The sequence below is a fragment of the Chrysemys picta genome, chromosome 8 (genome assembly GCF_011386835.1).
Source record: "Chrysemys picta bellii isolate R12L10 chromosome 8, ASM1138683v2, whole genome shotgun sequence".
Lineage (NCBI taxonomy): Eukaryota > Metazoa > Chordata > Testudines > Emydidae > Chrysemys > Chrysemys picta.
The window spans coordinates 104,159,256-104,174,984 of record NC_088798.1 but is presented as its reverse complement, the minus strand read 5'-3'; the positions used below and the strand labels follow the sequence as shown (position 1 = coordinate 104,174,984).

The 15,729-nt window shown below is 50.8% G+C and overlaps 1 protein-coding gene across 5 annotated transcripts in view; it reads left to right on the top strand.

Moving 5' to 3' along the window:
* Positions 1-15,256, top strand: part of CAMK2A (calcium/calmodulin dependent protein kinase II alpha) — a 78,429-nt gene extending 63,173 nt beyond the window's left edge. For 3 of the 5 annotated variants that reach the window (XM_065555098.1, XM_024103707.3, XM_005295808.5), the window contains 7 exons: positions 629-669; positions 6,137-6,169; positions 7,249-7,297; positions 9,192-9,267; positions 10,802-10,896; positions 11,344-11,572; positions 12,875-15,256. In XM_065555098.1, the coding sequence (XP_065411170.1) occupies positions 629-669; positions 6,137-6,169; positions 7,249-7,297; positions 9,192-9,267; positions 10,802-10,896; positions 11,344-11,572; positions 12,875-12,878 (527 nt within the window). In that variant the 3' untranslated portion in view covers positions 12,879-15,256. The remainder of the gene's footprint in view (positions 1-628; positions 670-6,136; positions 6,170-7,248; positions 7,298-9,191; positions 9,268-10,801; positions 10,897-11,343; positions 11,573-12,874) is intronic. The other 2 variants (XM_065555099.1, XM_005295809.5) reach the window with 1 other exon arrangement.
* Positions 15,257-15,729: the final 473 nt, after the last annotated feature.

Below are 15,729 nucleotides of genomic sequence, written 5' to 3'. Positions count from 1 at the left end.
CCGTCTGCTTTTCATCATCGTCAAAATGCGGGCTGCAGCTGTCAGGTCGAGGGAATCGTAGCACATGACCCCGGCAGCATGGGGCTAAAATTAGAGAGAGAGGCAGGCAGTGCCACGGCACACTGCTTCTAGCTTCATACTCAGCTCCCCAAGACAAAGGCAGGAAGGGAAGCCCTGCGGCTGGACTGAGGCTCGTGCGCTGCTGTGGAGGACACTGGATCCTCACTGGCCACACTGCTGCATGACCCTTGAGTCCCGGCAGGAAGAAAACTGCCCAGAGACCTCTCCCTCTGCCCAGGCCTCTGCTGTTTCCAACACTGCCTGTTGCTCAGGTTCCTCCGCGGAGCTGGCTTGACGTCGAGAGAAGTGGCCAGGGCCTCCGTCTCTGTGCAGGAGAAGGAAGGGCTGGAGTTGAGGTGTTCACCTCGCAGCTCAAGGGGCTGTGGAGAGAGGCTGCACCTGGGGCTGTTCTGCCCTGGGTCTGGAGCGCACCAATCCGGAAGGACTCCTGACCCCCCCCTCCCTCGCCCCTTTTGTTTGACTCCATCCTCCCTTATGCTGCTGATCCTCACTCTGTTGGCCTTGGCGCCTTGCCTGGCCCTGCTAACCTCCTACCTTGTCTCCGCAGGAGGGAAAAGCGGAGGCAACAAGAAGAATGACGGCGTGAAGGTAAGCGCTCCCTCCCGGCCGGTACAGCGCCCCGGGGGCCACTCCTTGGGGCTGCAGTGGATTCGGCTCTGCTGAGGGTCCCGCCGTGGCCTTCCTCTTTTTGAAAGTGAAGTTGGTAGCCATGCCTTGCTGGCCCGGCTCCTTGGCCACCATCCCCTTGTCTTTAGGTCAGAGGGCCCTTCCTCCCCCGTCCCCCGCAGTCGGCAGAGCTGCAACGAGAGCCAAAGGGGAAAAACTGTAAAATGTGCAAAGCTCTCTAGGGAAAAGCTTGGCAGCTTGCAGATGGGAGGGCGGAGAGGATGGATGCAGAGGCTCCTGTTTGAATAATGCACTCTTCCGACACCCCAGCAGGAAGGTGATGTGAGGAGAACGCAGAAATTAACCTCCTCCTGAGGATTTTACTGCTGCTCAGCTGCCGGCAGCCCTCTCCACATGCCCCCCACTCTCTCCCCGTGGGGGCAGGAGGGATGGGGAAAGGCGAGGAGTCGAATGGGGGGGCGGGAGAGAGAAGGGATCAGGAAAGGAAGAGGGGAAGGGGAAAGCCAGGCTTGCAATTTACGCCTGGTGGGGAGAACCGAGGGTTCGGGCGAGCAGCAGTAATTCAAAGCGGAGGCATCCCAGAATCTCCCCCGCTCGTTAGCAAGAGAGCCCATGCAAATTCAGGGTCACCCAAGGGAGGCTGAGCACAAGGACCTGGAAGGAGCTGCCTGTGTTCAAATGAATAAATGAGCAGCATGAGCCGGGTCTCTGCAGAGAGTTTCACAGCCTGCCAATCCCATTCCTCTCGCTTCCCCAGCGGGTGGCACTGGGCTGGGAAGGGGTGGGGGGAAGAGGGAGGGGGCAGCAGGGTGAGCCCGCCCACCCCCTCCCCCTCCAGCCCCAAATTCAAGAGTTAGAAATAATAAGAACAAATCCCATTTTACCTTAAAAAGAGCATGGACCATCCAGGTCTTTGTTTCTTCTGCCACATCAGGGTGAGCGACGGGGTCCCATGTCCTTGTGGTACCTACCGAGCTCAATCCCGCCTCCAGAGCCGGGCAGTCTCCTGGGGTGAGAGCCCAGTGGAAATCAGCTCTCTCCATTAATCACCTGTTCTAATGGCCTCGGGTGTGTGTAGGTGGGGGAGGGGGAGGCGCTTCATCATCCTTCCTCCCCAGAGGAGGGCGTGTGATCTGTGGGAAGGCCTATCTGCCTGATGCCCGGGCCTGCGGGCTCAGAACAGGCTGTGGCAGGGCAGCCAAAGAGGCCCATCTGTCACAAGGGTCCATTCTCTCCCCATATGATGGTCAGTCACGTGGGGTGGGGTGGGAGGGGGGTCCAAAATCTCTTGACGTCATTGGGAGTCTTTCCACTGATTTCACCAGGGCTTGGGATCAGACGCCATGGGGACCTCCTCTCTCTGGGGCTTAACTTACGAGCTGTGCAGGGCCCCAGGATTCTGGGAGGGTCGGAGAATCAGGCCGGCCTTCCTCCCCCCGTGACCCAGTTGCTGGATGGGCTAAGGAGCTCTGGCAATGAATTGCTTCCTACCACTCTGGTACTGTTGGAGGAGGCCACGCCTGCAATGTTAATAGCATTTATAACCACAGAAATGCTGTATATGAGCTCAGCTCATTCTACCTCTGCTGCCAGCCTCTTCCCCCTAACTCCTGAGATTCACCTGCAGGCCAAGGAATATTTTGTCTTGGTCTGCTGCCATCAGGAGGTAATGCTGCAACGTGAAGATGCTGCTTCATGACGTGAAGATCCCGCACAACACATGTAGGGGTGCCCTAGGTCAGAACTCGCTCTGTTAACATCCTGCACACTAGTCTTGTGGGGTGTGACACAGTAAGGCCCCAGACCAGGAGAGCCATGATCGTACCATGGGCACCTGTCAACCTGTGCCTCTCCTCTGCTACCCTGGCACTGCCAGAGGAATGTCACCAGGGGAAATAATCCCCCCCTCCACAGGCATTGCTGATGCAGTGCAAGGGGTTGGGGGACAGGTAAGACAAACTGAAAGATGCTTTCTAAAGCTATGGAAAGAGAGAGCGATGGACCGGGAAGCCTGTGTAGCGGCATTCCTCGGTTGGATTGCCCATCGGCAAGGCCCTTCGTGTTCGGGTTTTAGTTTGTTTAAAATTTGCTGGGAATTTATTGGTGTTTATTACAAAACATTTGAAAACAGATGAAAATTGGTTCAAAAAATAACGTTAACGTTTTCTGGGTAAATATCGGGGTTAATATTGGGGGATGGGGGACAGATGTAAAGCAACAAATAGAGAAAAGTAAGAGTATTGAAAGTAAAAGCAGTTTAATGCTATGGTTTATTTCATGAATCGTGTCTTAACAGTGTATACACATATTAACATGCATGTGTGTGTCTTCCACTACATTCCCTTACTCAACAGACAGCCTCACATTTACCCTTAGACTAACTTTTTATTAACATAAACACATCTGCATAATGTAATGCATTGGATTTGCTTAACGTAATCAGTAATTTCATATACTTGAGTGGTCCAAAATTTGGGTGAAAAGTGGTAAAATAATTACAAAATAATGGCGTTTGTAAAAGCTGGGAATGTTTTGGTAAAAATCAGTAAAAACTGAAAACAAAGGGCCTTAGCCAACCCTAAGGGGTAGTGTTGAATTAGACCTGTCACTTCACAAAGGTGGCTGTGCTGGTGGGAAACCGCTTTGATAAAGGTTCTTTGTGTTGGTTTTGTGGTGGCCACGAGGGTGAACACGGTCCTGCAGCAGAGCACAAGGGTAACTGTGGGTAGATTGTTAGGAAAACAATCTTCGGAACCATCAAGATGGAAGGGTTTAGATTTCCAGTACCACATCAGTCACTTAGGTTTGTATCCTTCAGTTCTGAACCTTGTCTCATGGGCCTGTTATCACCCAGCTCTGGAGAGCTTGTGAACCTGGGGCAGAGTGCTGGATGATTTTGGATTGCCATGACTGCGTTTTCTGGGCACCCAGGAGGGACAGCCTGGGTAGGTGGCTGGAAGCCTCTCCTCCCTGCCCCCGTGCCATGATACAACTTGATGGGAAGATGGGAGAAGTGCTACCTTCGTGGGAGGCAGGGGAGAGGAAGAGCTCCTGCTGAAACAACACAGGTGTTAGTTCTTTCCCAACGGACCGTTCAGTAGCACCATTCCCCACACCTTGCTGCCCTGGCCAGCCCGGAGGCACCGTTCTCACCCAGGGGCATGGCTTCCATCCCAGCAGCCTCCGGGGCACAGAGGAGTGGAATGTTCAGGCTGGCAGCCGGACATGCCCCGGGGCGAAGCTGGCGTGACAGACTGTGGGCAATCTGCAGAAATCAGGGCACGTGCTGGATGTGTTCATTTCTTTGGTTTGTGGTTTTAACTTAGCTGCAAAAGTGGGACAGTGTCTTGAAAACTCCATGGGCTCTTTGAGGGCCATCACTGTAACTCAGGCCATGTGGTCTGGTATGATGCTGGATGGGTTGTGTCCTCCTTTGGGGGAACCCATTGGGTTCACCGTCCCATGACAGCACACTGGTCCCAGGCAGCAGATCCACCATTCCTGAGTTACTGTCTCATCCCTGAGTTAATGCAGCCCTCACGTTATCTTGCAAATAGTTGGGAAGCCGGGTTCCTCCCACTTCTGCTACCCCCTGTCCTGCTAGTGCAGACATCCAGCAGTGTAGCCCTGTGGGTTTGGAAACCTGCGACCCCCAGAGGTTCTTTTCCCATGAAACAGTTTTCACACGGCCAGAATTTCCCTACCCGCAATGCATGGAGGCCATTTTGGTCCTCCTTTTCCTGGAGGATACAATACATTCACTGCCCTGTGTGGTGTCACATCCTGTTACATCGTAAATGAATGCAATCACTGCCCCATGTCGCATCCTGTTACTGTACGTCCTAAATTAATGCGGTCACTGCTTTGTGTTGCATCATGTTCCGTCTGAAATTTCTACCCTGACTGCCTCGTCTCCCAGACTGAATTAGTGAAAGCTCTTGACCCTCCTGGCATCTTCCTATGTCCTGAATCAAGGTAGCTGTCACTAGGCTTTCTCATCAGGTTTCACCCTAAGTACAGCGGTCGCCACCATCTAGCCGTCCGTCGTGTTTGAGGATGTATATATGTGCCGGGAGACGAATTTAGGACATCCCGTGATGCCAGCAGGGTGGTGGTAGCTATGCTAATGTAGGATGGAACCTCATGAAATGGCTGCACTCATTTAGGGTGCAAAGGGAGGAACAAGTGGTAATGAGCATTAGTGGACTTGGAGGGCTCTTTATAACACAGCCCATCGTGATGGGATACTGAGCTTTATCTCACAAGGGGCATGCATAGCTTTTGCCCACCGCCCCGTTGGCAGTGGGAGGTATGTCTATGCCTAATTCAATGTGCCGGCACCAAGCCTGTTATCTTGGCATGGCAGCTGATGTGTTTTGCATTGGCCTTTACGGTTGTGGGAATTCCCAGTTCCTGCCATCTTCACTACCATCTCCTAGCATCATGGAAGTCAAAGTGGAATGTGTTCTTAGAGAATTGATAACCCTGCTGTACATCCTAGAAGTTAGAGATAGAGAAAAGGTGGTAGGTCATCTTGCCCATCCCTTTGAAGAAGTCTCCAAACCAATAGAAGGTGAAAAGAAGCTGGGTGCATAAGCCAAGAATCTGCAGGAGGTGCCCAGCAGTATTTTGGGGTAATAGGCAGGAATCTGTTCAAGGGGTCTTTTTCTCCAAGGAGTCCAGAGCATTCTTGGGTAGGAGTCAAAGTATATACATAGGGTCTTCTCTTTTGAGGAACTCAGCTATGTTTTAAGGAGATAGTCTAGGTGCTAGAATTATACCCAGGACACTTTGACTTGGTTTGTTCAAGAAGCACTCTGTAGCACACTCCTGGATGTAAAAATTACTCCATAGAGGACCTGCAACTGAGCAATTCCAATGTTTATAACCACCACTTGCTCACATGCAGGATCAGGGTAGAGGGAAATTTAGTTGGTGAAGAGGATTAGAATACTAGCATCTCCCCTGGTTTCAGATCCTTGTATAGTCACAAGTAGAATGAGTTTGGTGGTCTCGTGCTAGTTCCTAGTGGATGTTTGTCCACACTGCAAAACCACTGCACAATTTGGCATGATTGGCTGTCATTGCTCGGAGAGGCTCAGTTTTGGAATAGCAAGGCTAGGACCGAGTTGCACAGGCAGAGCTGTGCACGGATCTAGAATTGGAGTAGCCGATGTTGTGGCAGATCAGGGCTGAGAGGCATTGGTGGAGCTGTGTTGGGGAGCTCGCATAGCATTGGCTGCACTGTGTTTCACCTTAGCTAGTGGCATCGGTTTCTCACTTGGAGTGCCAAATTTACCCCCAAATTCCCCCCCCCTGCAAAAGGACTGTGAAGGGTAGCTCAGGAGCTGCTGTCTCCCATGTGCTGCTCTCTGCCTTTCTCACTCTGTGTCTCTCCCTGTCCCATCTCTTCTCCTTGTTTTTCCAGAAAAGAAAGTCCAGTTCCAGCGTTCAGTTAATGGTGAGTGTCCTTCGTCTTCCTCAATGCCGCTAATGCTGGGCCTCTCAACATGTGCCAGCCTACCCCGTTCTTGGCGCTTACCTTTGACACGGCGGGTAGGGAACAGGGGACACTAGGGTTGGAGGGAACATTTTCAAAGCAGTATCACCCCCAGATCCCTTGAACAGGGTTGGTGGTGCCCAAGGCCAGCGGGAAGCCAGTTGTGCTTCCTGCTGGCAGGTTATCACGCATTTCTCCCAGTCCTCCTGTCTGCAGGCCGCATCAGTCCAAAGAGCCTTGAAAAAACACCTTACTTGGCTCTGCTGGAACTGTACGATCACGGGAGTCATACAGCAATGGCAGCCCTTGCCAGCCCACACCAGTGGATTATGGGTAATACATAAACACGCCTTGACTGGGATGAGCTAGTGGAGCGGTTCCTCTAGCTCAGCGAGCAGACTCACCTTTCCTGGGAAATTTGGAGAGTGGATGGGTTCAGCGGCCCCGGCGCCTCTCCGTGCAAATCTTGTGTCTCGCTCGGCGGTTTGTCTCAGCCTTTGGTAGTCCATGTGGGTCTCGGAAGCCCTCTCTGTTTTATTGTCCATTTCTCTCCCTATTATGCAGTCCATGTGGTCTCTCTCACTCCTGCACAGTCCCTTCGCTCTCTCATCGCAGTTACCTCTCTTTGTTAATTTGTACATTTCTTTTCCTATTGTACAGTCAACATGATGTCTTTCACCCCTGCACAGCCTCTCCCTGCCCTTTCCGGCTGCAGTCCTAGGAACCTTTGACACCCCTACCCCCCAGATCTGCCCTTTGTATGTCACTGTAGATGGTTGCAGGAAAGGCACGTCCACTCCTACAGACACCAGCCCCATTCTCTTTGGCTACAAGGTTTGAAAGTCAGGGAGGGCACTGCAGTTACTAAGCTAGAGTGGTGGTTGCTGGCTGGCTCGGTCAGCTGGTGTTTTACCTGGTTTCGGTCCGTTTGCAGAGTTGGGTAGAACCTGGGTGACGGATTGCTGAGCGCACAGGAGCCTTCTAACAAACAGCGTAAAGTGGGTCTTACTTTTCCTCTCTCCTTTCTGTTCTTTGCTCAGGAGTCTTCGGAGAGCACTAACACCACCATTGAAGATGAAGACACCAAAGGTACAGTGAGTGGCCTCCAGGCGTCAGGGAGAGAGGTGCAGGGATCCTACCCTTGTCGCTGGACCCTCCCAAGTCAGACACAGTTACTGTCCATACAGTATAAACTCAGTTGTGTCTCATGCCTCAGTTTTCCAATCTGTAATATGGGGATAATGATACTGAAAGTGCTTCAAGATGAAAAGCGCTAGATCAGAGTTAGGTGTTGTTATTACTAGGATGTCCAAGTCTCTGTGAACATATTGGGCTTACACTAGGGAGAAATTTGGCCCGTTTTATCTGTGCGCCCAAGGGATCACTGTAGAAGAGGCAGATGACTGGCCTCAGTTTTGATCCCTCTCTAATGCACAGTGTTTTACTCCAGAATGTCACCGCAACAGGCCGTTCTTTATGTGGCGATATACGATTAGCCCTTGCATTAGTCTGACCCTGCCAGAATCCATCCCACCACTTCCCCAGGGATCTTCCCAGTCTTTGCAAGTGCTTGAGCTCAGCAAGCCCTTGCCCCACTCTGCAAGTGCCGCCCTCCCTGCTTAGCTCTTTTTCGTGCCTGTCCCTTCTGACACTGCCGCTGGAGACAGTCTGAAAAGTTAATCAGCCTTTGGGAAGAGCCTAGGGAGGAAATACCTCCCTCCTGCCCGTCAGGGCCAGCTTGCCAAGAATAGCCTGGGGAATAATTGTTCAGCGCTAATTTGTAAAGTCTCCCCAATGAAGTGAACCCAACAGCAAGTGATGTGGACTCTGGCCTGACATTAAAGTTAATTGAAAATTCGTCCTCACAGGGAACAACTCCCAAGACAGGGGATGGAAATTAACATTTCAAAGGGTGGAAACACTTCAGGCCGAGCATGCAAGAAAGGCCCAGGGCTAGATATTTATTTTTATTAATGACCTTCTCTCTCTCTCTTCCCCCTTTGGCGTAATAAAAAATTAACTCTACATTGTGAGTCACACAGACTTCTGGTCTGCATCTGACTTGGACTTCATTAATAAGCACCGGGGGTAGTTATGACAGACTCCTTCGGAAGTGCCAGCGAGTATCACTGGACTCATCCCAAGCAGGGTTAGACTTAACCCAGATCCAGCTGGGAACAGGCGTGGAGACGCAAAACATCAGCCTGGCCCCTGCTGAGAGTGACATTTGCTGGTTTTCTCCTGGCATTTTCTGTGGGCAATGGAATGGAGGCAGGTGGGATTCCGAGGTCAGAAATTCCCTCTGAGACATGCAAGGAGAACCCTCTTCTCCAGGCAAGGCTAGTTTAGTGCACCTCCTCCTACCTTGGGCAGAGGCAAGAGGTGTTTTTTGGTTCGTGTGGTAGAAGTGCCACCCACAGACTAGGATGATCCCAATTTAAGCCTCAGCTGTGATCACAAGCAGGATGGACACCCAGCCACCAGATGAGGGATTTGTTAGCTGGGTCCAGCCACCCTAGTGTTTGGCCAGGAGTATGCAGCACAGCATTCCGGCTAGTGAGAAGGATAAAAAGTCTTGGGAGAGTCCAGCAAAGTTCAGTTGCTTAGAGATGGTTAAACTGATGGAGATGTACTGGCCAGATGGTGATGCTGAGGTCACTCAAGACTCCATGCCACCATTTTATACCACCGGTTTTTACAAAACCCTTTAGTTTTGTAAAAAGAGATGAACATAAAGAATTCCTGTAAGTGTCCCTGATTCTGAAGGAGCTTCCTCACTTGCTGTGGTTAGAACTTTTCTATCTCATTATCCCCAGGCCCTTTCCTGCTCCCATCCATCCAGGCAGGAATCCCCACTTTCCATCCTCTGGGCCCCTCTCCACCGACAAGTTTTCTCAAGTGAATGGGTGAATGGGGATGCCCTTTTTCTCACGGGGGGTCCTCAACATTTGTGCTTTTGTTTTTTGTTTTTTTAAACCAACAGTACGAAAACAAGAAATTATTAAAGTAACAGAGCAACTGATCGAAGCAATAAGCAATGGAGACTTTGAGTCCTACACGTGAGTGTATCTGGGGTGGGTTCTGGCTGTAGAACGGGGAGAGGGGGAGTTTGGCTCCGCTAGCTAAGTGCGGTGCAGTTAGCCGCACCACTGCCAAGTGCTCTCGGCTGTGAAAAAGGAGTAGGTTGGTTTGTGTGGCCATCCAGTGGGAAATGTCAGGTTGCTAAGATGGTGAGGCCCAGAAAAAGTAAGGGGCTAGTTCAAGACTCCAGAGGGTCAGCGTCAGAGCTGGGCCTGGAATTCAGGAGATCTGATTTCCCCATCCCATACTCAACCCAAACCACTGGACCATGCCGCTGTCCCCTCATTATAATGGGTGGGTGCGTTTTATGGATTGCTACAGGATGAATAATTGTAATTGTGATTTATGATGGAGGGAGGAATGTTCTTTCCACACATTATTACTTGGAATTGCCATGTGGTACTTTAAAACATAGCAAGTTTCTACTAGCTGACCAAGTACTACTCAAAGACATTCCTGCCTACAGACTCCTGTGTCCAAAGCCTATTTAAGAGCGACTGCTGAGCTCACACAGATCGCCGTTCCTGCCGCAGAGACCAAGAGCAGGGGTTTATTGGTATGGAGCAGGGTTAGGTTTTTATTCGGGTTTTATTTTATCAGAAAAGAGGTCAGAAGCCTATTCTAGCTCTGCAAAAGCGTAGGTAGTGTATCGCAAAGACCCAATTCCACGTGGTGATGGAGTACCGTAATCCTCTCCCTGAATTCTTGGGATTAGCTCAGAGCACACGATTTTTCAGCTAAGTCCTTCTATAGCTCATTAAGGGGGATGTGCAAAAGGCAGCTCGGGTCCAGACGGAGGGGCCCCCTAGCAGCTTCAGTACAAGTACTTTGGATGTTGCAAAACCTTGTTGTTCTGCAAATTCAGAATGCAGATCTGGCCCCCTTTATCTGAACCCTTTGCAGCTCAGGGGGATTTGAGTAAATGGATGGGACTTGGGCCCATCTACATGATGGAGCTTCCCCCTGCTTGGTTTTGCTGTCAGCCGCAAGCTATCTCCCAGGTAACATTTTATGTCCATTGCACAGGGATGAATTGTGACTGGCATATTGCCCTGTTGCTTTTCGGTAGTTATGCCAGGGACGCTGATGCTAACACTATGAGACACAGAGCTTGTCTCTCCCTAAAGTTCTTGGTGCTTTATTCCAGCAGCTCCTGCTGTTAACTCCCATCCTGGAAATGTGAAGATAATCCAAAGGAGTACTTGGGGATCTTTAACTATGTCTTTTAAAAGGTTGCTAGGTGGTGCATGCATCTGTGTCGCCTTGGGCCAGGCTGAGCAAACAGTGGGGTACGTTGTTCCTCCTGTCAGAGAACTGTCATTCTCAGCAGGAGCAAATCTTAGGTGAAGTGAGAGAGAGCTGGGACAGAGAGAGGGGATGTTTTACTCTATATTCCAGAAGAGACCCCAGAGCTGGGATGAATGTATTGTTATGTAGCCACATTCCCAGAGACCTTCCAGTTTGAAACAATGAGATAATCTCCCTCCTCTCTCTGGGCTTTGGCTTCCTCAGGAAGATGTGTGATCCTGGAATGACTGCCTTTGAGCCCGAGGCCTTGGGGAACCTGGTGGAAGGACTGGAGTTCCATCGATTCTACTTTGAAAACTGTAAGCAGCTTCTTTCCCCCCAAGAGGCTGTTGACCTCTCATGTTGATATGCTTTGATGTCGCTTGGAAGAGCTGGGTGGCTGGGCTGGGGCATCTCTGGATCTCCTCGGAGTCTCCTGGCCATCCCAAAAGATCTAGGTGGGAAGCAAAGCAAATCTGTTCAATAATTTGAAATGGGGAGCGGCAGGCTCATGGAATGGTGTTTTGGTTAGTAAATGTTTTATAGAGCAACCCCTTCCCCGTCCAAGCTGTGTTGATGCAGAAATGACCCAATGCTGCATGGCTCCAGTAGGAAGTCTGCTTGCTAAAGTATCTCCCCTTTCCGTATGGCTACAGCCTGTGCTGGTTAGTCAAGGAGAGAGGAGATTCTCCACTCACATAGGAAGAGTTGGGTGCACACAGGACCCCTGCCTCTGTGTAACTCCACCTGCCTTTCCCCATGTCCAGTGTGGTCCAGGAACAGCAAGCCAGTGCACACCACCATCCTGAACCCGCACATCCACCTGATGGGAGATGAGTCGGCCTGCATCGCCTATATCCGCATCACACAGTACGTCGATGCAGGTGGCATCCCACGCACTGCCCAGTCTGAGGAGACCCGCATCTGGCACCGCCGGGATGGCAAATGGCAAATCGTTCACTTCCACAGATCTGGAGCACCTTCCGTTCTACCGCAGTAAGCCAATGAGAAACCATGGCCGTTTCCACCGGCCAGTGACTCCTATTCATCAGGCATGGAGACTAGAATGGCAGAGGAAAGTAGAGGTGAAGGGATAGAGGCCCCACTAAGGGAGCTGAATGGACCAAGAGTCATTCTGGGTCCTTGTCTCTAACAGTGGCTGACGCCTTATGCTCTAGAGAAGCTTAATAGGCTTCACAGAATGCACCTCGCTGTTCAGAGCTCTGCCTTGGAGAGGGAAGTTCACTATTGTCCTGGCCCCAGCTGGGGATCAGCTCGTACCTTGAAGCACTAGGACTGACACCCGTGTAATTTTATCCTAGATAGTGTCGAGACTAATTCAGGCAAATTTTCCCGCCACCCCCGTGCTGAGCCATTCAGTCGGGTTCTCCAGCCAGGTCCAAGGTACAGTGTGTGATCTGCCCCCAACTCCTGTGCCATGCTGGCTGGAGTGGGGTGGGACGGGGAAGAGGAATAGGTCCAGAACTGCAATGTGTGTCTGTGGAGAGAGTTAGGGGAAAAGCTAGCAGTCCCCCCGCTGATCAAGGGAGGTGTGGAGAACCTGCCCCTGCCCAGGGCGCAGCTGTGATGGGGGTGGGGAGGAGACTTCCTGACTACCCAGGGGACTCTGGTTCTGAGCACAGAGGTCTGGCAGCACCACGCAGCTCACACTCCACCCCCCGCCGCACTGTAGCGTGACCCAGGGTCTCCCTGTGACTGCAGGTTTGGAAGCGTTCTCTGGCCTGGCCCTGCATTCTTGTTAAATGCCTCATGCTTTTTCCCCCCTCCAGCCTGCTACGCTCTTTTTCCACATCCAGCTTGTGGCTTCTGCCTGCTAGATCCATTCTGCATTGGAGCGGGAGGGGGCATCTGGGGGGAGGGGCAGGAACATCCAGCTAGGAAATGGGATGAAATTCTGTCTGGATTCTGTGCATGACCCAGTCACGAGCCTTAGGGCCTGATCCTGATGGTGCCCGGCCCCTGCAAACTCCCATGGCAGTCGAGTGTCTCATGTCCTCTCTCTGCTGGGAGATGCAGGCACTGCGTCCCCTCCCGATCATGTGCATGGGCTGGATTCTCCGTTAGCACAATCGGAGTCAATGTGGCCCAGTGAGCGGCTGCGGGAAAAATCAAACCCAGGTGAGGTGTCTGATCTGGGGCAGGGTCGCTGGTTAGCTCCTGCGGAAGGGCAGGGCAGAGGCAGACACAAGAGACATGCCCATGAGGCCCTTCTGAAGGACAAACAGAATGAAAAGTCTTTCTCCCCCTCCCCCCCCCCCCCCGACTTGTGTTTTCCAGCTGAAGCGTTGGCCACTCGGGCCAAGTTTGTCACTGCCTCACTGCGAAGGGAATACCCACCCCCCTCCTTCACCTATGGAACTTGGCTGCTGGGTCTACTGCTTGGCTCTTGCTGGAATTCCTCCTGCCCACCTGGCTCCTCACCAAAAACAAACAAAGGACAACCAGGCCCGAACGAGCTTCAAATTGACTTCTCTCTCTCTCTCTCTCTCTCCCCATACTGTCACCTTCGAGCACAGCAAGCTCTGTCAGGACCTGTGCGCAGGTCCCACTGCTTCGGCATGAAACCATCCGCGGTAAGACAATTACAAACAAGTGGCCAACACACCGAACGTGTCTGAGGCGAAGGCCTGCACCCGCTGCCTCTCCGGAACTCACAGATCCCCACGCATCCTCCCTCACGGCTCAGTGCGTTTCTCATAGGACGGGATAGGACTCCTATTCCACCGCCATCCTCACCTCTGCCTGGGAGTCTCCGGGGACCAAGGCAAAAGGGTGGAGCCTGAGGGGAGTTTCAAGCTACTTTGGGCTGACCAAGGTCTGGGGCCACCTCCTCTCAGCACCAATGGGGTTTGCCTTATTGGTGTCTAGGTACCTAGTCTGATGCCCTTGACCTTGGCATGTTCCCCACACCGCTCCCCCTCAGGGTTCCCGCCCTCCCAGTTCTTCTTTGCAGCGACAGCTGAAGGACATCTGCTTAAACTCTTTCAATATCCTACTCACCTGCTACTCTAGGGCGAGTAGGGTTTTATTGTGATGGGTGAGTAAAATATATCCTTTGTTTCTCTTCCTGGAAATGGCTGAGCAGACAATTAGCGTGCGAACTCACTGGACTGGGCAGGCCCAGTGAATTCTCACGCTAATTTTGACCATGCTGGTCAAATGTGAACATTTTCCTTTCTTTCTCCCTTCTCCCTTTGGAGCGGGGCTTAGAGATGCTGGGAAAAGAGAGTGAGAGATTAAGAAAACAATTTCAAGTGCTTTATTGGCACAGTAAGGTATCCAAGTGCAACTAAAGTTGAGAGATCAGCTCTCTGTGCAGAGGGCAGTGCTAGCCAGGGGTATAGGTTGGGTGTGGTAGCTGGCTCTTCTTCCGCAAGCATTATTTATCCATTCCTGACTCAGTGATAGGAACTGTTTCACCATCCTCCAATACATTGCAGGTGGTCTTCTTTACCCTCGGCCAATTTAAGAGACCAGCTCCAAATATCTAGTGTTGAATCTACCCCTTTGCCCCCACATTGCGCTTTCAATCTGCCCTCCAAGACTCAATTTTCTCTTCATTTTTAAAGGCCACCCAAAACCAGGAACCAAAACCCTTCCCCATTAATCAGCTTCAGGAAATTCACAGTATTGACAACACTGGTGCTTAAGGAAATAGAGCCGGCTGTTCATTTGAGAGAGAAAAATAAACTGACCACATGACACCTTCCAGCAAAGATGGCGAATGTAAACTTTAGTAATAAAACTTTGAGGAATCCGATTATGCTTCGAAGAAACAAACAAGCCTTTAGCTATCTCTTCTACTTTGAGCGCATGCCTTTTTATAGGAAAAAGAAACCTACCGTGTATTTCGTAAATTGATTTTGAGTATTTGCTGGCTCTTTATGTAATAACTAGAAATATTGAACGTTTTGGGGGGTGGGAATTTTTGGGGAGTTGTTGGATTTTGGGAGGCTGTTTTTGTTTTGTTTACATGTGGGAGTGGTTTGGTAACAAAGCGATGGTCATAGTGAAGGTGGCCCCAAGAGGGCAGGGTGGGGAAAGTTCCATAGCTGGTTTTCCTGTGAACCACGTTGAGCCCCTTAAGACACATGGGACTTGTGGTAATGGGGTCGTTTCTATTTGCAATGGAAATGTTTGAATGTCAGAAGTGCCCATTTGAATGGAGACAACTGGACAGTGAGGCATTTCTGGGCTGAAGTTGCAGGTTCTGCAAGGAGAGTTGTCATCTCCAAGGGACATCTGAGCCGGCTGGCAGGAATACAGCAGGCATGGGTCATTTCTGAGCCTGTGCATTTTCTTGAACGATAAACAACCATCCGGTGGTTCTTCCGGCGCCACCGTTATGTCAGTCTCATGACATCAGGAGGGGCTGGAAAAACGTCTATTTTTGGTAGAGGTATGAGAGGCGTGATCTGGTTATTTTTTGATAATCCTTCCATTTCCTGTTCTCTTTTTTCCAACTGCAACTTCTTTACTCTTTGATGTGAAGTTACTGCAGTGCACTTGCGCTGCTCGGGGACTTTCTAACTGCACTTTCTTCATTTGCATGACGTTTAACTTTATAGACGGTGCGTGTATTTAGAAACAAACAAACAAAAATGCTTGTTTTGGACAAAAAAAACAACAGTGTATTCTCAATGTAAATTCTGAATGGTGTATTTTGCCTTTTCCGTGGTTTTCAAGTGCTTAGCTCACCATCAAAGCAGGACGACCGCCTGCTGAAACACAGCCATGTTTGCGAAGTGCGAAAATATTTTCTCGTTGGACGTGAGGGGAAGAAATCCAAGCAGCCGGGGCATTTAACAAGCTTTAGGAGGCATGTTCTATGAGATTCCACTGACCCCATCGTGAGCTCATTGTGTGAATGGGCGTTGAATGTGCCTTTTTAGGGACGTATCAGCCAGATTCTTTGCTGGTGGAAATCAGTGTCGGTCCATGAAACTCAATGGACCTATACTGATTTACAAGGGGGCGACACTGACTCACGCCGGCTGAGAATCTGGCCCAGAATCTTCTCTTAAACAGGCACTCTCATGCTGGGGGAGAGGATCAGCCTTTTAGGGTTGCTTTTTCACAGTGTTTTTTTCTTCCTGTGTTTGCTTAGTGCCAAAGCTATTTGTGTCTAAATG